Below are 23,538 nucleotides of genomic sequence, written 5' to 3'. Positions count from 1 at the left end.
TTCAATGTTACCAAATTATTTGTCTTATAAATAACCGGATGGCAGCCAATTGTGTATTTTGTCTCACTTTATTGTTATTGTTTTAATTTGTTATTACTTTCACTGACCAAATTATCTCTGGATCGCATCCTTGGATAGCCCAGAATGTTGCCGTAAGGTTTCTCACCAGTTCCTCTGAAAGGTCCCTTGTGACACTGATTCTTTAAACTGGCTCACCACAAAGTTCAAAGTTCAATTTCAGATTCTGATTATCACTTTCCAAGCTCTTTGTGGTGCCTCCCTATATTAGTGAATTTCTACATCCATACATAACTGCTAGGTCTCTGATGTAAGTTGATCAATGCTTCTTGGTTGTACCTCAGTCCAAGTCGAGAATAAAAGGAGGTTTTCGCTGCCATGTTGTGGAACTCACTTCCACTAGACTAAAGATCTGTTGACACTGCTGATACCTTTAAAAGGAAGGTGAAGACCCACCTGTGCAAACGTGCCTTTATTTGGTTTTATCCTTTTATGCTGTTTTAATGCTCTACTGTCTGACATTGTGAAGCAATTTATACTATTCTTGAAAAGCACTATATAAATAATCTTTGCTTTCTTATATCAGTGCTGTGAAAAAACATTTCCCACCTTCTTTATTAATTAGCTTTTTTGCCTTTTTCTCTCACTGCTCCCACTGCCAGACTGCAACTGCACCTTATGTACATTCTGTGGTATTCATTTCACTTCATTTCATTCTGTATTTTATGTATATAAGTTTAGATTAGTTATTTATAGTTGGTTTACACAGCTTTGTGTATGTATGTGTATGTATGTCTGTGTTTGTGTATGTATGTATACACACGTATATGTAGGTGTGTGTGTGTGTGTGTGTGTGTTTTACATTGCTGTGCTTGAGAGCCACCATCTACCGGAACCAAATTCCCTGTATGTGTCTGCACATATACTTGGCCAATAAACACGATTCTGATTCTGATTCTTAAATGTTACAAATCATCAATCAATTTTTTATATTAAACAAAAATAAACTCAGTAAATATAAAATGTAGTTTTAAATTATGATTTCATTTATAATATTAAGATTCTTTCACTCCTACCTGTAGCGACTGATTAGCCTAGCTAAGTCGGAGATAAGCATTTAGCCTAAGGCTTTGGTTTCCCTTCATGAGCCATCAATCATATGCAAGTATACAAAAGTTCACTTTTCTGATATAAATGGCTGCAAGGTGGCATCAGCAAAGTGTTGTTTATAAATTTTACTCCATAATATTTACTTTGTTTCCCTTTGGTTTATACATTTGCAGATGTCTTTGGGCATTTTTCATTAAATCCCAACATTGTTTTGTCAACAAGATTATGGAAATGAATTGTTAGGGGATATAATTATTTCTTGAACTTGAACCATTAATTGTGGAAGTGACAAAAAACACTCCTAGATCATCTTAAAACATTAATACATACATATATATACCGTATTTTCTGGAAGCCGCTACTTTTTTCCTAGGTTTTGAACCATGAGGCTCATACAAAGGTGTAATTATTATTAATTATTTTCAAATCCTCGCCGCTTCATCGTGGAAACCACACGAAGTAATTCGTATGAGTTTTTGATGAAGGCCATCAATCTTGCTATCCAGGAAGGAAACCGCACTGCTGCACGCAAGCTTAGCGTCAATGAATCTATGGTGAGACGTTGGAGGCAGCAGCGGGAAGAGCTCATGCAATGCCAAAAGTCGAGAAAAGCTTTCAGAGGACATAAAAGCAGGTGGCCTGAACTTGAAAATGTACTGGCCTTATATATCTTTTTTTGTTTTGTTTTGTTTTTTTAAATAGAGCAGATGCGGCTTATATACAGGTGCGCTCTATTGTCCAGAAAATACGGTATATACACACACACACACACACACACACACACACACACACACACACACACACACACACACACACACACACACACACACACACACACACACACCTCTGCCCTCAATGCCAGTCTGCCTGCTTCAAGAATGAGACAGCGCATCACAACACAAATCATATGCAAATGATTTAGCTGAAGCTTTTAACATTCCTGTCATGCACTGTCTTCCATATGCACATTACCATAATGTATACCTTGTGTGGAAATCATATAAGCAAAATGTCAGAGTTTAAACCCACAAAATCCGTCCTCGTGCACCAATATGCGTCTCCTGTTAGAGTCCTGTCGCCTTACAGTGTCAGAATTGAGAACATCAAAACCGGCTCCTCACGACACATAAATAGTCCCTGGAGGAGGGTCCCATTAGGGCCACTGAGTTTACAGCTGTGATCTGAATGCCCTGCGACCCCCTTTCAGTGCCGAAATAGGACACTCCTCCTCCCAGGTGACAGATTAATGAGGCCACATGCTGGGATATAAACTGTATTGCTGACATTAGACATTAACCTCCCTCATGTCAGAGCTCAAGCCGCGCTGTTCGTATTCTCGAGGGCAGTGACGCTAGTGGCCAACTTGTCTGTCAATTACGGCTCCGATGACAAGGACTCAGCTGTCTTTTACCAAGATGAGAGGAAATCATCTCAATTGTTTGCGAGCGATTCCAGTAACTCTGAGTAGGTCGAATAGAATTACACATAAATATGTAACTACAATGGCTTTCATCCTTGCGTAACGCTGATACAACAGCTTACTACAAGTTGGCTCTTTTGCATCTGTTGGCTGCGCAGAACACTTTTGCACATTGAGCAAAAGCAAAAAAATGCCTCACACTATGAGTATCAGGGCATTACTGAGGTCATTTTGTTTCTTAAATCAAGGAGGTGGTCTCTAAAATTCAACAATTTGCATTTTGGACAGTCCCGGGAAAATCTCACAAATATACAAAGACAATCTGAAGAGAGAATAAAAGGAAACAATGATTTTACAGCTTACTCTCTAAAAACGCAGGACGTGGTTCATCAGACCTGACTAACGCTAACTCTAATAGTTCGTCCGCAGCTTCTTTTACTTCCCCTCACGCCAACATGTGCTTGTTCATAGGGGATCTTTATGACAGGCAGCTTTCACACTGTCAGCAATCCATGGTGGTAACAGGCACTAAAGACAAACTATAGCTTAGGTTAGTAAGGAAGTTTTACAGGAAATTGGTGCTAAATGAAAACATTGGACAAATGTTCCTGCTCACTATCTGGTGGTGCTGTAACATGCAGCCAGTAAAAGAAGTGCATTGAGGTGGACATAAAAATTCAGGATTAGCAGATTCATTAGGATTCATCTTTTGTGGGTTATAAATAGGGATGGGTATCGTTTAGGTTTTATCCGATACCGGTGCCAAACCGGTACTTTTGAAACGGTGCCGGTGCTTAAACGGTGCCCAAACCGGTGCTTAAAGAATGGAAAACACAAAATTGGTCCAAAAACCTCTCATGTTCAGCTGTTTTTTTGTAAAAAGATAACAATGTTAGTCTTTTCTGCAGGTATAGGGCATATATGGTATCACTCTGGGCTGGAAGCAGTGCTTAAACAATGGAAAAAACACAAACTTTGTCCAAAAACCTCTCATGTTTAGCTGTTTTCCACTTTTTCTTCGGTCATTTTAGCCTTTTTGGCCAGGGTGAAGGGAGTATCTGCCATCAAACAAGAAGACAGCCGCATGTAGCTATGATGGTGTTTGCTAGTTCACGTTACATGCATTAATTTAATAACGCGGTTAGCTTACTCAACGTAAATTACACACGAACAAAATTAAGCTACTCACGCAGAGAAGAACGGCTGCTGCTGCCATCATCATTTCTGCTACACTGGCAGGGCTAGGTTCATCGGATTTAAAGTGTGACCTCCTTTGACAGTATCAGCTTAAAGCACTTGTTGCAGGCTGCTGAGTTTGCATCTTTTGCTGTGAAGTACAGCCAGACTTTTGACCGCTTTGCCTTGGGCATTTTTAATCTGTAGCTCTGCTCTAAAAGAACACCTGGACCCGCCTACTATCCTCGAAACGTAAAATGATTGGCTAGAATCTAAAGTGTATCATTCCATACCAGTTGGTGGCGGTAATGCACCTTTCAGTTGTTTGCCAACCGCCAATAGAAATGTAAGGAAGAAGAAAGTGTATCACAGCTCAGGAAAAAAAAGCACCGAAATAAAGCACCGAAATGCGCGCTGCTTTTCGGTCTGGTTACTACCGTTTATGTCAGAACCGGTGCCATGATGGCACCGGATACCGGTACCCATCCCTAGTTATAAATGTCATTACAACATTTCTTGGTAGCTTGTTCAAAGTTTAATGGAAGACGTGCGCTGCAGACCGACTGAAAATAACTACACAAGGCTGAGAATTTGTTTCAGTTTGTAATATTTGAAAGTTTAACAGCCGGTCTTGGAGACATTTCCTTGTGCCAAAAAAGACAACAGCGCACTTCAATACCCAGCCTATTAAAATTTAAAGATTTATTAATCAGACAAACTTTTTCTGTTCTATACTTAAGCTTACAGCATCATGTGGTGGTTGCAGTGAATTGCCACAGTCTCTTCTTAGATCAGTTCCCTTTAAACCTGCTTTCAATAAGCAATTCTGCACCACCAATCAAAAAGCTCTCTGCAGATTAATGCTCTTATTGGACAAATAAAACACAGTCTTGGTGACATCCTTTAAACTATAATCTTGTAACATGACAATTTTCCAAGTGTCCACCCTGACTGTTCCTCACAGCTGCCGTTTGCAGTTATATGTATAAATCAAAAGCAGAACATTCATTCCTCAGACACCAACTATTTGGCGTTTATCTCCTTTACTAACCAGAAGATATTCATGCCTCCTTACTCTGAGCTGGCAGATGTGCGGCAGCCGCTTTAGTGCCGTGCACAGGATCCTGCAGCTCCAGCTCCATGTAGTTGAGCTGCTTCTTGGATGTGGGGCTAACAGGAATATTCACATACGTCACACCTTCACCACGAGGTCTTTCAGCAAGCGGAGCCTCTGGGGGGAACACAAACACGGCCCCTGAAAATGCGAGAGTAAATTAAGCTCAGACGGTGTTAGGTTCGTTTCTGTCATGCTTTTTCTTTTTTTAACGTGTGAACACTTGTTTTTAACAAAAATCCCCCACAGAAACTAAAAATAACAAGCAATTTGTCCTGTTGATAATATGCTATGTTTTTTTTGCACCTCCAAGCCTTCACCGTCAACCAAAATCTATTAAAAACATAAAAGAACAATGCCACCTGGGTTCAGCACAATGAACACCCACTACACGTATTTCTAGATTCACTTGTGTTTTCTAGACAGTTTGTGTTTCTTATTATGATAAATGCTGCCCGAGTGCAACAGCCCATGTTTAGATTTCCTGTCGTGAGGATTCCCGTGGCATAGAGAGACAAGCTCAAACGGGCTATGACGGCACACAGTAACAATCAAGTCTTTCTCAGAACTGATAATAATTAAAAGATTAAATTGAACCATACTTACACTTTGACACTTTTTTGAAACTGGATTTGTTTTTGTCATTATAACCTTAATCAAAAGCTAAACTTACCCTCCAGTCTAAGCAGCTCTCCAGGCTGCAGCCCAGTGTCAGTTAGATTTATTCAAATACAGACGTCCACAACACAAGTAGCAATACTGTTTCCAGCAGTAAAAACAACGGTAGCTTTAATGGGATCGGCAGTCGCACAGTAACACAGCGTTTCACGATGAATTGGTTCTCTCCCCGCCCCAGAGACTAATTATGTGAAATTAGCTGATATGCCCCAGAGATAATTTATGGGATACACATTACGTCCTCGAAGCACAGAATGCTTTGAGGAAGTAAAACTCAATTGTTCTTTTAATCATCATCAAGCTGTTTTGTCATGCGGCTGTATAGTGTATGAACGTGTCCAGATCAAATATCTGAGGGTTTATGGAGCAAAATCTAATTTTTCTATTAGCAAAAGTTCATTAAAACTTGAATAGGAACACCCAAACCTCTTTGATTTCCCTGTCAAACACACATTATAAACAGCTCACAGCTTTATCTTCATAAACCTAAAAGCTGAAAAAGGCAGATTTGCAGTCAAGTTTTCTGCTGGCTGCAGAAATGATTAGTTCAGCATCTCAGTGATACAGCTTCAGAACAACCACTACATAAAATATGTGCATATTTCAGCTCTGTGACACACATCACTTTTTTTTTTTTTTTTTGTGGTGCCTGGGTATGCATTAATGCAGTGATAGCTGCAACCTTCAAAACCAGAGTACAGTACGCTCAAGGATATCTTGAAATTAGCATAACTTGAATACTGCTCTGTGAATAGAGACCAGTGAAAATCACTTCTCCTGAACGGTGATATAAACGTTTGCTGTCACTTTAATTTTGTGCAAATGAGAGTCAAGAAAGCCAAATTAATCTACATGCTTTGTGGTTTTACTACAACAAGTACTGCAGTACTTTTCATAGGAATCATCTAACCTGGTTGATGGGCTTACATGACAGGTACAAAAAGTTGTCTACCAGCACAAAATAGATGAGCCATGGCAGTCACACTATCAGAGTTTCGATGTATAAATATCTGTTTTGTTCTTTTTAACACATTTGCCCATTTGAATTTGTTGGGACAGGGGCATGATTATCAGCACGGTGTCTGGGAACTAAGGGAAAGAATTACTATAATGTTGAAATATAAACATTTTCACAGACTCATCTAAAATAGGATCTCAACTATGCCTTCTTTGTCAAATTCATTGTTTCATAATGCACCAAATCCGATCTAAAGGTCTGGACTTCGGATACATCCAATTTTCAGACACCTTCACTTTGATGCTTTCTTGTAAACATGCAGAATGTTGTTTGGCATCACAGGCAAGACTTCCCATATGGAAAAGAAATAGTAAAAAGTGGCCACTTTCATTTACTCATGAAAGTGGCCACTTTCTCATTACTTTCATATTTGTTTTTAGTAAGTATACAAAACATACAAGTTTCATTATATAATTTTTCAAGGGATCTTATATGTGTTTTCACTCTTGTATGCTTTTCATACAAGTTTCATACAAGACAGATAAAAACTTTATAAGATATATATATATATCTCATATATCTCTATCTATATATATATATATATATATATATATATATATATATATATATATATATATATATATATATATATATATATATATATATATATATATATATATATATATACACACAGTGGGGCAAAAAAGTATTTGGTCAGCCACCGATTGTGCAAGTTCCCCCACTTAAAATGATGACAGAGGTCAGTAATTTGCACCAGAGGTACACTTCAACTGTGAGAGACAGAATGTGAAAAAAAAATCCATGAATTCACATGGTAGGATTTGTAAAGAATTTATTCGTAAATCAGGGTGGAAAATAAGTATTTGGTCAATAACAAAAATACAACTCAATACTTTGTAACATAACCTTTGTTGGCAATAACAGAGGTCAAACGTTTACTATAGGTCTTTACCAGGTTTGCACACACAGTAGCTGGTATTTTGGCCCATTCCTCCATGCAGATCTTCTCAAGAGCAGTGATGTTTTGGGGCTAAATACTTTTTTGCCCCACTGTGTGTGTGTGTGTATATATATATATATCTTTTCCATATGGGTTTTCCCTGATAATCAAATCATCTGCATGGCAGCATATGTTGCTCCAAAAGCTGTGTCTATTTTTCAACATATTGTTAGTGGTGCCTCCAAACATGTTACTCATGCTATGTGCATTAATGACCCTTTATACCATCACAGATGCTGGCTTTTTAACTGCGTGCTGACAGCAAGCCAGATGTTGCCTCTCATCTTTAGCGGTCCATAACTTAAAAAAAGAAAAGATTTTGAGACCCGAGGACTGTTTTCCAACTGAACTCAGAGCGTGGAAGGAAAGACTCTAATCTATCCTCAATCACAGAGCACGAGGGGTCACTGAATGTTTGATGAGCATGCAAGTGATGCAAGTCGTACACTATGGCCTGCAGTGACCACATAACAACAGTGCCAACTCACATGTTTGCACTCAATGATTATCATAAACACATCATATACGCCAGTCCTTGTAGCTTTAGCTGCAATTCAAGTCCTTAATAAACCCAACATAGAGCTGACTCAGGACCTGAGAGATGCATCTGGGCCTTCAGGTTATCCATCGACTGTTCACTGAAGCTTCATCAGAAATGGTTTAAGTGGAAGCGTTGCTGTCAAGAAGCCACTCTTAAAGAAGGGAAACAGGAAGAAAAAGGCTAAAGTATCCGAATTATGCAGCAACTGAACTAAGAATCAGTGGAGTGGGCCTGTGATGAAACTAAAGCTGAAATGTTTTTGTTCAAACCATCCGTGTGCATGGAGACGTTCAGGAGACAGAGACAACAGTGAGTATCTATAGCCATTTACAAAACATGGCGAATACTGTGTCATGGTTCGAGGCTGTATTTCTGCCAGTGGTGTTGGATCATGATAAGGCAATTCCATCAACTTGTGAAAGTTGGAACAGGGCCTGCAGGCTCATTACTGCTTCCAAAAAGAAAAAAGTCAGCAGCATAATCAGCCCGTTCTCACTCCCGAGGCATAACATGCCGACGTTTTGTCACGTCCCGCAGCGTTCCTGAGGAACGCGAAAGGAGACCTTCGGCGTTCTTATGGTACGCGGCGGGTTATGGCAATCCAGTGTAATGACCTTAACCAGGACTTTAATGACGTTAAATAGCGTGTTTGTAAGCGATCTGAAGAAAAAGAGCGAACATGTGTAGATTGAGTCCAGACGGTTCTCATATTTCCTCATTTTTCCAAGGTCGTCATTTAGGAACGTGGTGGGCAGCCGAAAACGTAATATGTTGACGATTTGTCACCTAGCGTAAAATGTTACACTTTGGGAGTGAGAACGTGTTGCGGCGTGTTGGCATAATGTGGTTGTTTCTGTCCTGGATGCAGTTTTCAACGTTGCCCACAAAGACCATTTATCTCGTCTTTGTTCATATCCACATTCTAGACTGTGTCGCCATTTCCCTCCTCTGACACGAGAACTGAAAACAGTTGATCGTTGCAAGAGTGCAAGAAATGATAAGTGGGATCAATTGGCAGGCAGACTAACAATCCCAAGGAATTGGAAGACTGGGAACAGGAACCAGTTTACAATTCCCATCCCTACTGTTCATGAATATCTTTTTTATCTGCTGATGTTTGAAATGCAATGCAAAACTGATCAAATGATTAACTAATTATTTAATACTATAGTTTTATAGCTTCACTTTATTTTCAGCACTATTAAAAAATATGAAAAAAAAACCCACACAAAGTCTCGTATTCATTGTGTACAAGTGGAGTCCAAACAGTAAATCATATATAATTTCTTTGAAATTATTTTAGGGAAAAACAATATCTGTTTTTATATTAATATATGACCCCCCAAAAAAAGAGTGAATTGTTGAAAAATGCACCAATGCAAATACATTTTTCCCTGATTTACCCTCAAGGATCATAGTTGAGCTACAATACACAAACAGAGCCTGTGTTATCTTTTTCAAGTATAATGTCAACAAAAAATGTTTCATCATCAACTAAAAAGAAAACAAAAAGAATTCAAAAAGCCCAGACCCTTACAGACGCACTGTGTTCCTAACAATGCAAACACTGCTGATCTGCCTGTGAACATTTATTTACCTTTCTTTGAGTCCGTTGCTGTGTGTGCATTGATGTTTGAAGATTAAAGAGTAGATCTGGATCACAGAAAAGATTTTTATTTATCTTCTGCCATTATTAGTCAAAGCAACACAAAGCAGCTTGGTTGAGGGCATTTCACAACTACAAACAGAAACACTAATCAGAGTGTGGACTCTGTAGTAGAATGTCTATAACCGTCTTATAGTAAATAAAACAATGATTCCTACAGTATTATATATGCGCCAACATGGATTCATATTTCTCTTGTTGCAATTACCCTGTCACAGATAACCCTGCGTTACCATTGGCATAGAGATTGTATAGAAGACAACATTTGGGAAAGAAAAGATTTCCCCTGCTATTGACTCTTCCTAAATGGCAGTAGGCAGTGGCCATTACCCGCAGCTCAGAAGCATCAACCCCAGGGGACACTCTTAGAATCAGTGAGAAGCCATTAGACGCCAGCAAAGTCTCAGTGGGTACAGCCTTCGGCAAAGTCTAACCTAATTGATCAGACACCAACCAGCCCTTGCAGGAGAGTGTGGTGCTTTATAATGGCTTCCATTACAACAGTGGATTTGCCCGCAGCTCTAAGGCCGGGGGACGTCTCGATAATACACTTTGCAAAACCTCCAGGGGAGAAGTTAGAGGCAATACCTGACAGAGTTTAGTGACCCCCCAGCTTAAAAAGTCAAGTGCTTTTGGATGGAAAACACAGTTCAGATAATAACTGTGTATTCAGGGTGAGTGGGTTTTGCACCTTTCCCACATTATTGTTGCAGAAGGACACTAAGCTGTGGTATGTACACGAAAAGGATTACAGACCTGTAAACCTCCCACAATGTACAATTTATGGCAACGTATCCATGTGGAAACCTTTGGGAATGGGAAAGCAAAATGCCCTAGTGTAGGTGTTTGTTTTTCTTTGACTATAACACCTTACCATTTCTCTCCCTCTCCAGTTTCAGCTTTAAATGAGACCTTCACCAGGACAACAACATCCACTTTTTGATGTGATAAACTTATGTAAAAAGTTGAAGAGGCGGGTGTGTGAAATTAAAATAGAGTTTTTGAGAGCAAGACTACATCACAGATGTGCACGAGCCACAAAGACAGTCCTACCAAAATCCTATTTATGATAGTGTAGTCTATGTGGTCTTTAGTAAAGGCTGATTTTTAGAAATCAAAACTTGGAGGGCACCAAAGCAAAGGTGGCCCCTTTTTCAATCTTAAAGAAATTATTTAGATCTGCACCAAAAATTATAGTTTCATGAAACTTGGCCTGACAGTTTTTGCGTAATCTTGAAAACATGTCAAAGAATATTATTTGAATAATACACAGATTTATAGACGACATACTGTTTAGACCTTGCAAAGTTTCAGGTGGAAAACCATCTTCTTATTCGATAATGTCTGCGCTGTATCAAGCGTAAAGCACGGAGGGGGAGGGATGATGATTTTTGCTTGTTTGGTAGTCATGGGACCTGATTATGAACTCTTCTGTGTACTAAAGTATTCCAGTGAAGCAATCTGTCTGACAGCCAAAGCGTGTCTCGAACTGACTCAAACAACTGGGCAATGAGCCCAAGGACAGCAACAAACCTACAACAGCACGGCTGAAAAGGAAAAGAATCAAGGTGTAGCAATGAGTCCAAGTCCAGACCTGAACCTAACTGAAATACTGTGATAGGTACATAAAGAGCTGTGCCTAAACAAATGCCCGGAAACCTCAATGAATTAAAGCAACATTATAAAGAAGATTCAAGTAATTCAAAGGTTCAAACTAACTACTTACTTTGGTGTCACGCCGTTGGCAGGTTTTTGATTACGATGCCTCTTCCGCTGAACTTGGAAAGAAGCTCCTGCCTGTGAGCTAAAAGCTTTAGTATAAAATGGTGTATTTGTATTAATTCCCACCTGAGACTTGGTGGTAGTCATTTTAATATCAATGAGATACTCTCTTCATGTCAACACCAGTGTGAGTATTTCGGTGGGAAACAAAGAGTAGGAGATAAATTCAATAAACAGTGAAATTTAAATAATTAAAGACAACATAATGGGTATGGACTGGTTCTACAAATATCATTTCAGAAATGGATTAGCAGTGTTTAGCCTAAACTGTCCTTAGGTGCAATTCACACCTCTCCAAGCCAACCATTTAGTGTGTAACATGTAATGACCAACACAGCAGCATCTAAAGTGCCACGGGCAAAGCCAGTGTTTGTTTAGCTGCGTTGTGATACAGTGATGCACTCATGATGCAAGCATGTGTGTGTCCGCTTGCATTTTTCATCACATAGTGCTATGATTTATTGCAAAGTCTGGAATGCCTCAAACCTGATATTTTATTTATTTGACCTGTGTGCATTGCTTTAATATGAAAATTTCTTAAATCATATGACAGCTTTTCTGTAGCTCATCTTCCACTAAGCCCACATACCTTAGCTGCTGGACCTAGCCACATCCGGCCTCCCCCCCATCCATTAAGTGTCTGCTGAAGCGGGATGATGGGAAAGATGACGAGGGAGTCGTGAGTCGTCGTGTGTAGGTATGTGAAAATGACTGATGGGTTTGGTGCCACACTGCAACAGCTGCTGGGACTTTGTAGAGCAGGTGTGTGTTTGACTGAGGGCATGTTTCTGGGTGTGGGATGCTTAAGTGGCCAAACGTCCCCTGACAACTGTCCTCTCGCCTCATATCAGGGGAGGCAGCCCGTCACACATCACTGCACTCTCTGGTTACACATCTGTGAGTTTTCTCAGCACACAATGGGCCTTTACGTAACTCGAGTTTATGGCTTTGGATAAAATGCCAATGAAGACATAAAAAAAACAAAAACAAATAGCAAAGACTGTGACTCATGCCGTTGTCTGTTTTGCATGCGATTTATCTGTCTAACCATAGATGGGGTAAATTAATGCCATTTTAAATTACACCTCTGTTTAGCCCTAATTTGTCCCTTTGTGTATTCATTCCCACATTGGAAAGAAACAAAAGGACACAATGATGTGCAAAAAAAAAAGGAAAACAAAAACAGCCAAATGCTGAAATTAACCTCGGGTAAACATCACATTAATTTAATATTAATTTGTTATTTGGACCTCGGGCTTTACGGTTCCTTTTAAACAAATAAAAGCTGTAGCGCTTGCATAGCATTTCTTTAATCAGTATCAACTTAACAAAAAGGGAACTGCTTTGGAAAGTTTTACAAATTTCTTAGAACTTTTTCCTTCAAAAGCAGGTCATTAGCAAAAATGTGTGCTAAAAGCTCAACAGTTTAACTCTTAAAGTTCAAAGAGTGAATACTCTCTCATATCCTTTTACTACTTCACATTATCTACAAGAGAAGTGTGTCTGCAAGTTTTGCCACACAGTAGCCATCGTATTTATTTGTGCAGTTATTTCGACGCCCCTATCTGAATAAATAGGAGGTTCGGCTTTAATTTCAGTGGTAATCAGGCCAGGATCAGGAACAGAACCAACTAGTCATGGAGTCAGTCACTTCCTTTAAGTCCTGCTTTAATACATATGTATATACTATAGACACATATATCTCTTTTATTTCCTCAATATTCAAATTTCTAACATTTTCAGTTTATTGGTCTCCAATGTTTCTTTTATCATTACCAATTGTTTGTTTTATGTTTGTTTTTGTACACATTTTGTAAAGTCTTATATAAATAAAATACATTCATGTTTTAAAAAGTTTAAATTATCAGTATGTATAGAGGAGGTCAGCTGAGTGGAACCCTGTAAAATACAGTGGAGGCTCTGTCCTGGTTTGGAGTTATAATTCAGCCAGTGGTGTAGGGATCTGCCAATGCAGTAAAAGATAGACAGACCTGGATAGAAAAACTCATAATCAGACACCATCAGTCATCGATTGGCCTCCCCAGAGCCCAGAGCTCAACATTATTAAAGCAGTGTAGCTTTTTTCCATATGGTGACTTTTACTACAATGCGAATTTGCAATGAAAAGGTTTAAAAATTGAGCAGCAACAAATTTCTCCATACAAACTAGTTTGCATGGCACAACTATTTTACATGTAATAAAGTGCTAATTCCTCCTTTGTTTAAACTAATCTGACAGCTGGTGCTTGCAGAGAGTCTCTGTAATGCTCTTCATGTGCTATGTAGTAATTGCCACTTCATGAAGGCAAGTCCCCATCAGCATTACAGTTCACTGCCCTGACTGAAGTCAAGCAGGTGTATGGCGAGCGCGCCGAGGTATAACATGTTCCTATGTTCAGCCATGTGGATGTTATGCTTAGTGCCAATCTGCTTTTCATACTCTGAATGAGCCTCGTTTTATTTATTCATTTCAAGCAACAGGTAATGGTTTACAGCGGTGTTGATTCAGGCGCATGACTCATCAATTTAATTCACTTTCCGTAAGTGGGCCCGGTTATTGTAAGAAGCCTGGGTAATGCACAGCTGAAAAGTGTTCAGAGCACTTTAAAAAACTAAAATGGTCCATTCAGAAAAAAGAAAAATCCATTTGTGCTGCTACGGACTTGAAAATCTGCATATGTTTGACTAGCCTGGCTGAAAAAAAAAAAAATGAACCAAATCGCTGAAACAGCCTGGTTATGTTGATTGCCTAGTGTCAGTCTCACTCACCTTCAGTCTCTTGAAGGAACCTCTGCTGGCCGTAGCTGCCCATTAGTTCATACTTGTGTTTTTCCTGTGCCTGCAACACACATTAAAGTAAGCACTGCTGATTATAACTTGCACTGAGTGACATAAGTTTATTACATAAGTGTGACGATGACTGTTCAGTGGGCACATGAGGAGTATTTATAGACATTTGGAATTTACTCAGAACTCAGGGCTATGTCTTACATGTGCGAACACTGTGCAGCATCACTACAGACAGATAACCATGAACTTTAGGCCCACTGCAGTGCAGAGCATTAAATAAGATTGTGCTTCAGTTTTAGTGAGTTTACCCATGTCTGTATGATGAACTGTTAGCATTAACTGCTAACATTACCTGATATGCTTTTCTTTGTTTTTGTATTGTTCAGCATTTTGGTCTGCCTGGTGCCTTTTTAAAGTGCTATATAAATAAACGATGACAACAATGATGATGATATTTAGCACTTTTCTCTCTGCGCTATAGATGTTAATACTACAGTTTAAAAATACAGAGTCCAGACACTAGTAGGTGACATAATGGTAGCCATCTTTTACAGTCACATAAAAAAAGAACGACAGCACAGGACAAGCATGAACATGTAATACGCTTGCAGTAAGTGAAAGTAACTGTTCCGTGTGTGACTTTGTCAGTGTCTCACATTGCTGTGGAGGAATTCTGGCCCACACTTCTTTACAAAGCCACTTCAGCTCATTGAGATCTGCTGGTATTCATTTATGCACGGCCCTCTTGAGGTCCCACCACACCCTTTCATTAAGGGTGGAGTCTTGACTTTGACTGGATGATTGCAGCACCTTGATTCTTTTGTTTTTCAGTCATACTGCTGTAGATTTGCTGCTGTGCTCGGGATCACTGCCCTGTTGCATGTCTTTAACATTTAAAATCCTAACTGAGGCCGTTAAGGTCTAAGGTGTAGCTCTTGGGCTTTTTGCAGTTTCTCTGAGCACTGCACAATCGGACCTTGGGGTGAGTTTGCTGGGAAGTCCACTCCTGGGAAGAATTCCGGCCATCCTGAGTATTTTCTGCTTGTCAATAGTTTGCTGCAGAATGATGGACTTCAAAATGTTTTGAAATACCCCATAACTCATCTCCGACTGATGAGCAGCAACAACTGCTTGTTTAAGATCACTGCTGATGTCTTTTCCTGTGTGTTACGCCTTAGACCAAGAAACTGCCAAAATGTCTGCTTTTTGTTCATGCTTGATGATGATCACTAATCAAGTGTGTTTGCGGCTGCTGCTTACCCTCTTAGTTCTTGTGTATGTTTTTCACACAACTGTGAAAAACTCTCTTGCACACAACTGTATACAAAATCTATATCCTGGAGAGAATTTGTAAACATAATAGTGATGTAATCATGCAAGATACTGTCACAAAACTGAGCAAGCACACGTGAACAAGTGCATTAAATACATTGTTTTCATGCTAAAACTTCAGCTCATTATAGAGAAAATACAAACCCTTAAACTCGCTTATTCTAATCCAAATGCTTAATAATATCAGGACAATAGGCTCAAAACTACAAAATGCTTATTGGACATATTTTCAGATTTACTACTGAAGCCTCTTAATAACAAACCTCTATGGGTTGCCCTTTATTCTGTGTATTCAGTTAATATTCTCATGATATCAGACATTTCCCCCAAATGCTTAGCTGAACTAAGAGCACAATGAGTTGCAAAGTAAAAATGTGTGAGTTGTTGATAGTGTAAAGCGGATTACAGTGTTTTGGATGTGTCTACCTCTGGGTTCCTCTCCAGCATCCGACTCTCCATGATCTCATAAGCAGGATCGGCTCTGCGTCTTTCCTCTTTACTACCAAGCCTTTTGTCTGGTGAAAGAGACGATATTGTGCATTTTAAATATAAGAAACAAAAACACATTTTGTTATTGTAACTCATCGGAAGAAAATTATACCACATTGTGTTGCTTTCTTTTCTTTTTTTGTTTAAATGCACTTTGTGAACCAAAGGAGACACAATTTTCTCCACGCAAATGGAGGAATTTGTGCAGATCGAGTGGTGAGAACAAACAACAAAGGCTTGATTCATCATCACACAATACTAAGAGTTTTTTTTCTTTTTAAGAACAAATAGTTAAATAGGATCCTTTTGTTACTCAGTATGAATCATGGATAATGTGCAAAGGACAGAAATTGCACCCTGAATTTTGTTAAAATGTTTAAGATGTGTCATTTTGGCTTCATTTACTGTCAATATTTATAGATATAAATATCTTTAAAAGAAAAGAAATTTATCATGTTGTCATCATTTGATTTGTGGAACAAATAACAACAGGCCCCATCCTAAAATTTACTTACAACACATATATATAATTCCGACAATAGATTAATAAATGGTTACTCCTTTCCTAAAAAGTGGTCTTTCTGTGCTCACAAAAAACCTTTCTTTTTTAATCTTTCTGTAAACAGGATTAAATTCACGAGAGACCACTTACACCCACTGGCCACTTTATTAGGTATAATGTTCAACTGATCAGTGATGCAAATGTCTAATCAGCCAATCACACGGCAGCAGCTCAGTGCATTCAGACATGGTCAAGACGACCTGCTGAAGTTTAAACTGGGCATCAGAATGAGAAAGAAATTGAAACTGAAAATGATTTAAGAGACGTTTGACATGGCACTGTTGTTGTAGCTGATGCTACACTTCACACAAGCTCACTAAAACTGGATACTAAAATATTAGAAAAACGGTGTCTACTCTGATGAGTTTTGAAGGGTCAGAATTTGGTGTAAATAACATGAAAGCGTGTATCCGTCCTCCCTTGTATCAACAGTTCAGGCTGCCGGTGGTTTAATGGCATGGAGGACATGTTCTTGGCACACTTTGATCCCCTTAGTACAAACTGAGCATCATCTAAACACCACAGCCTACCTGACCGTTGATGCTGAACATATCCATCCCTTTATGACCAGTGTACACTGATGGGAGGATAACACACCATGTCAGCTCAAATCATTTCAAACATTCCCATGAAAATAAGTTCATTGTACTCAAATGACCTCCATAGTCACCAGAGCTTAATCCAACAGAGCACCTTATGGATGTGGAGGAACAGGAGTTTCCCATCATGGATGTGCAGCCAACAAATCTGCAGCTACTGTGTTACACTATAATTTCAACATGAACCAAAATCTCTGAGGAATGTTTCCAGCACCTTGTTGAATCTGTGCCATGAAGAATTCAGAACGCACTGAAGGCAAACGAGGGGCTCCAACCCAGTATTACCAAGGTGTACCTAAAAAAGTGGCCAGTGAGTGTATAAACCCTCTAAAAGTTGTGTCATTTTTTATTACACTTCTGCGAGACTACATGCATGGCACTATAAATACCCAGGCAATGTAATGTAATGGTCAAAGTGTTTAGTGTTGGTTTCTGTGCACCTTTGCCATGTTAACTACAGAGGTAGAGGCAGTGAAGAGACCACCATGAGAAGAGGATGTATTACTAATGCTAAGCTGAAGCTAAAATTATGAACGTTGTTGACAGCGGTAGTTGCTATCAAACAGTAGCATTGCTCATTAGGCTTTTTGTGGCTTTGTTCAGTGTTGTACGTAAACATCTTCAATGCAAAAGTACCACAACCACAACAACAGTTAACGATCACAGTTAACTACTGCAAACTTCCAAAAAGGACACAATCTGCTGTGTTTGATTTGAGACATGACTCTCTCTCTCTCTCTCTCTCTGCTCTAGCAGGTAAAAGACTGACTGTAAATGACTGAGTTGGTGCTCAGTGACAGTCTTCAGGATAAACTATCATTCCTGATTTTGCAACTTTGCGGCAAAGCTCACCTCAAAGCTCAGCTCTACAAAGCAACACAAGTGACTGATTAGAGAAAATAAGCCAGGAAGAAAGAGTGGTTTTACTGAGAGAAACACAAGGAATGGGACAGAAAAAGATCCTCAAAAGGAACAGAATGGGGAAAAAGAGGAAGCCAGCCAAGGATCTGAAGTTTGCGATCAGTTGAAGAGGAAACTGTCGAAGGTGGCCTCTTACCTTCACTGGTCACCGTCGATCCATTTATCTCTTCATACCAACACTGCCCATCCGCGCTCAGTGATGAATCGTTTAGGGCTTGGTACAGTAACTCCTCATTAGCTGGATGTTCTTGGCTTTTCTTCAGGTGCAGCCAAGTCGGAAAGCTTTTTAAAGGGGAAATGTTTCTGTTGCGCCACTTTTGAGCGGGCACGGCCCGTGGTGAAGGCTGGCAGTGCTCTCCTTGACACTTCAAACAGTTTTCATAAATGGCAGCTCTTTTGTCTTGCAATGGTACTGCTGGTGCCAAATTAAGCTCATTACCAAAAGCAGGGCTCATTGACTCATACAGGTTCAATCTGTGTGTCTTTGCCTCTGACTGGCTATCTGTGCCTGGAAAGCCGAGCAGATCAGCTAAAAGACAGGCTAATTTCTCTCTTCCTTTTTTTGGCAGCTGTGACTCCTCACTCATCGTCACAGTTGGCATCCCCGCACTGTGGACGATTTCAAAGCCAGGAGAGGTCTCCTGAATTTTCATCTCCGCAACAGTGTGTTCACTGGTACTGGGTCTGCATGGTGATTTGTCACCACTTTGATCTGCTGGATTGAAAATATGATGTTCTGGAGGCAAAATAAAAAATAAAAAAAAACCTACAACAACTTTGATTTCTGTCCCAAATCAAAACAGCAAGCTGTGGCTGCTACATCAATGTTTTTTGCCCAGCGTGCTTTAAAACCGTTTATGCATGCAAGAGAAACCACACGCAGTGCATGAAAGGCTTCAGAGGAGTATCCTTACCTGGTGTGGCAGGTATCACTGAAGAACTACAAGGGCTGTATGGAGTCCCCTGTGAAATATTGACAAAAAAAAAAGACTTTTATTTTAACAGTCCACTCTAGTATTGAAATATGAGGGAAAGGCTCACAATGACCTACATTTTAGTTTATTTTTTGTCAACAAAGTTGATAAAAAGAACAAAAGTGACTCAGGGACCACGCTTCAACAGCCTGGCTATGGCTCACAAGCCCACTGCTTCCTCTGAGAACAAAAATCTTTAAAATGACTCAAAATTATATATTTATTATATAATTAAATCTCTAAATTATTTTAGACCAACGGAAAACACAGAGCTGATTTTTTTTTTATCTAGCCAATCAAACAAATGCAGCTTGCACTCTTAAATAAATGCACTGCCAGCAGGTGGAGCTCTCTGTATTGAGTAAAAGTGAGTAATAAGGAACAGAAAAAACCTTCAGTTACTTTTGTACCTGAAAGCAGCAAGCCATCAGATAATGCACTGTATATGTGTATAACTCCCTGTTACTCCAAAAGGCAACAAATGATTAATCCTTAAGCCATCGCTGGCCAATCAGAACATGTATCATGTATCATGCAATTCTGAAAAAGCAAAAAAGGCCAAACCAATTCTAGCCCTGAATGAATTATAATAAGTACTTTATCCACATAATATGCACAATATTTTTGTGAAAATAGTCCCCAGATTCATTAATAAGATAAATAATTATCAGCTGTACCCCTTACAAAGACTACACTCTGAAAAAGAAAAATTCACACCAACACCACAGAAGTAGTCAGCCAAAGCCAAAGCTCAAACAAAGAATACCACCAAAGTCTGTACTTGAGTATTTAAAAAAAAAAAAACAAAAAAAAAAAAACAGGCGAGTGAAGCACGCACGGAGTTAAACAGCTTGAAGTGAGCCTAAAGGGCGTTAAAGGCATTAAATATAGATTGTGTGTTTTAACCTAGATATGCATACACAGATATACAGATGCAGAGGTGTAATAAGGATAGAAAATTGCAAGTCACTCATAACTTACAAGGTGTGAATCTGCCATATTCAGTGACAGTGTAAAACTGAACCGGGTGCAGAAACACTAACGTGTTGGACAGATGGGCCGTGGGACTGTTAGTTGTTCTGACACCGCAGCGCGGCATCACCGTCAGCCCGCACGATACCACAAAGGTCACACTGACAAGCGGGCTACAGAACAGATGATACACTGATGATAAAGCCTGTGCACACAAGCTGCTACTGCGTGACAGCAGGTTATACAATGGAGCGTGTTCACGAGATCATTTGAACAGGACTGATGACTTTTTTGCCTTCGTTTTTTGAAGTTTGATGGAAAAACAGATGGTTCATGAGAGCAGCTACGCTTGTTTAACCCAGATCTGATCAACATTCCCTTTTGCCAGAAAACAAACAGAATACTTGTGTTTCCACTTACCTTAACTCCACCGCATACAGAGCAGATGGTCACGATGGTTTTGGAGACAGAAGTGAGGGAGGCGCAAGTATTACAAGAGTCACTAGAGGGTGCCACCTTGGTTTTCTTATTCGTCACTGAAAGGCCCTGCAAGAGTTCACTGACTGACTGACTTTCAGTAGCTTCTGAGTGAGCCTCAGGGATTGTGGCACTGCTCTTGTCCTGTTTTGCTGCCTCTGCCGTGAACCCTAAAAGGGCTGGAGGGTCTTTAGTTGAGGCGGAGGCTTCATTGTCTTTGGCACCTCCACCTGCTTCCTGTAAAACACTCCTGGGAGTGTCATAGACATACCTAAGTGAAGTTGGCACCTGGTAGTCATGTCCAGGAACAGCAGGGCAAGTGCAAGGGCTGAGATCTTGAGCCAAATGTGGAGGCAAGCTTAAAAAAGAACCAAAGTCCTCTCCGGGGGTCATATCCAGACTGCCTGTGTAGGAGGAGAAACTGCCAGTGTACGAGGAATGGCTGCCAGTGGCGATGCCACTGTCTGATGAGCTCTGACGACCGATTTCCTGAAGTTGCCGGGGCGGCTTAGCCGCAGGCCGGTGTCCACCTCCCTGGTTGGTGGAAAGCTTCTCGCTGATCTGCAGTGGCACTTTAGTGCCCGTGTGGCTGCCGTTTTCAGGTGGGTTGGAAGCCGGTTCAGTCCAAATTCCCAGCCGGCTGCCAATGCTGCAGTCTGAGTGGCTGGTGTCTGAAGTGTCCGAAGAACCGGAAATGCTGCGGTCGTCGCCCCCAGCAGACGGGCAGTAAGTCAAAGAGACTGCCAAGACAAGCAGAACATAATTAAACCTTTAACAAATTTAATCAACAAAAACACTGCTTTCATCAACAAAGCACATTAAGGAATCATGACACACTCTCTTTGCCTCAGTCTTTTTTTCTTCCACTTAACGGAACAATAAATCAAAGCACCTGCCAGCGCACCCAAAAACTTTGGTCGTGTTTTCTACCTGTGCCACTCCCATGAGAGAGCATGCTCAGTCGTTTCTCTAGCTCCTGGGCCTCGAGGTTCAGCTTTTCCTCTGAAGTGGTCTGGCTGCCACTGGGATCTGTAAAAAACAAAGGGCTGTATTATAAATAGCAGCCAGCATGATCTCAATCATGAAAAGTCGGGCAGAGAAAAATGAAGTGTAAGTGCTAAGTGTGATGAATCTCGACACTGTCAATGAGATATGGGATCAAATGTGACGTAGCTGAACCGCGGCGATGACACGGGCACAGCTGCGAAAACACATCCAGCTACTCTAAAGACATGAGAGGGGACACTCTAAACTGCAACGGTCTCACTCAACTGTCTGAACGAGCAAACAGTGTCAGCCACAAGGTGTAAGTGAAAAGGAGTAAACAACTTTGCGGACGTGTGCTATTATTTGATCCCTGAGTGTAGCGTGCTGTTGGACAGGCAGAGAAAAGGGTCACACAGGGGAACACCTAGCAGTATTTGTGCAACACTGAGGGGTGTATTAATAGTGCTGCCACGTGGCTCTGCTGGTACGCGTTCTGCTGCTGGCGGCAGTGCATGAATCTAATGCGCCTTGGACCATCAAGGTCAGTTCTAACACTGGGCTGATATATTTTTTTATATCCATCTGAATACTGCATCAGTAAAGTGGTAAATATACCATAAGTCTGAAATCCCAGGTGATGAGTACTGACCTCCAGTGTACAGGAGTGTCTAAAAAGGTGTTTGAAAAAGGTCGCAGAGTTTTTCCCTCACATGTTGACCACACATTCCTTTAATGGTGCCGCTTGAGAAAGCAGGCTTCTTCATATACATATATTTATACATATAGGCTAAGGTTCCTCCATTATTTTTCCTTTAAGTATTTTGTAGATTTTTGTGGATTTTTCCTGTTTCTGATTGAACTCCATGCTTACATTACTGGACTACAACATACCTTTGCATGAGTCAAAGTTAGGGCCTTGTTGTAACCCCTTAGATCATCCTCTGCCTGAAACAAGCAGTTATAGCCTCTCCCTTTAAGCTGACTTTCTTCTGATTGCCTGCCACTCAGAAACAGAAGGTCTGGACAGCAGCTGGGTGGAGTTTCAGTGCTCATACGACCATATTGGAGATATCCTCTGACATCACAGTGTTTAGAGCAGTCTGAAGCCTGAGCTTTTGGCTCACAGAGATTACTGGCACATACACAAACCTCATTACTTGAAATTTTGGCCATGTTTAATATGAGCATCCCCTATTGTGGCAGTATAACAGAATATTGAAGCAATACTGTAGAAACTGCAAAAAAAAAAAAAAAAAAAAACTCAGGAGCTACATCTTAGAATCTACAGGCCTCAGTTAGTATGTTAAATGTCAAAGTTCATAACAGTACATTTAGAAAAGGACTCAACAAGTGTGATGTGTTTGGAAGGGTTGCAGGAGAATGGCAGCGAGGTTTGGTTTGCAAAGCTGCATGTGAACAAGACTTCTGGAACAATTTCCTTTGCACAGATGAGACCAAAGTGGAGATGTTTGGCTGTGCACGTCTGCCAAAAGCCAAACAAAGCACATCAGCACAAACACCTCATACGAACTGTCGATGACAGTGGTGTAGGGGTGATGATTTGGGCTTGTTTTGCAGACCTCAGGATCTTGGCACCATGAACTCCTCTGTGTAGCAAAGTTTTCTAGAGCCCATCTGTCTAAAGCTCAAGCCTGGCTGAAACTGAATCATGCAACAGGACAATGATCCCCAGCACAGCAGCAAATCTACAACAGAATGTCTGAAAAGGAAAAGAATGCGTTTGTCCAACCCGACTAAAATGCTGTGGTAGGACCTCAAGAGAGCTGTGCATAAACAAATGCTGAAACTGAAAAAGGGTCTGCCTAACCATAACAACATGAGAGACTGATAAAGTCACACAGAAAATGATCACTAAGTTAATGCTGTAAGGTTTTTGCTACTGAATCAGCTGCACTTAGTATTTCAGATTGTATATAGTGTAAAATGAGGA

General features: G+C 40.2%; 1 protein-coding gene across 6 annotated transcripts in view; it reads right to left on the bottom strand.

Annotated features, from left to right (window-relative positions):
• LOC146521866 (protein Dok-7-like) overlaps window positions 1-23,538 on the bottom strand; it is a 53,284-nt gene that overhangs the window by 6,734 nt on the left and 23,012 nt on the right. For 2 of the 6 annotated variants that reach the window (XM_085140462.1, XM_085140483.1), the window contains 7 exons: window positions 21,531-21,629; window positions 20,544-21,340; window positions 19,092-19,140; window positions 18,314-18,913; window positions 16,033-16,121; window positions 14,254-14,323; window positions 4,800-4,979 (listed from right to left, as the gene is read on the bottom strand). In XM_085140462.1, coding sequence (XP_084996588.1) covers window positions 4,800-4,979; window positions 14,254-14,323; window positions 16,033-16,121; window positions 18,314-18,913; window positions 19,092-19,140; window positions 20,544-21,340; window positions 21,531-21,629 — 1,884 coding nt within the window. The remainder of the gene's footprint in view (window positions 1-4,799; window positions 4,980-14,253; window positions 14,324-16,032; window positions 16,122-18,313; window positions 18,914-19,091; window positions 19,141-20,543; window positions 21,341-21,530; window positions 21,630-23,538) is intronic. The other 4 variants (XM_085140472.1, XM_085140480.1, XM_085140488.1 and 1 more) reach the window with 4 other exon arrangements.

The sequence above is a fragment of the Neolamprologus multifasciatus genome, chromosome 3 (genome assembly GCF_963576455.1).
Source record: "Neolamprologus multifasciatus chromosome 3, fNeoMul1.2, whole genome shotgun sequence".
In the NCBI taxonomy this organism is placed as follows: Eukaryota; Metazoa; Chordata; class Actinopteri; order Cichliformes; family Cichlidae; genus Neolamprologus; species Neolamprologus multifasciatus.
This window is presented reverse-complemented; position numbering and strand designations above follow the sequence as displayed.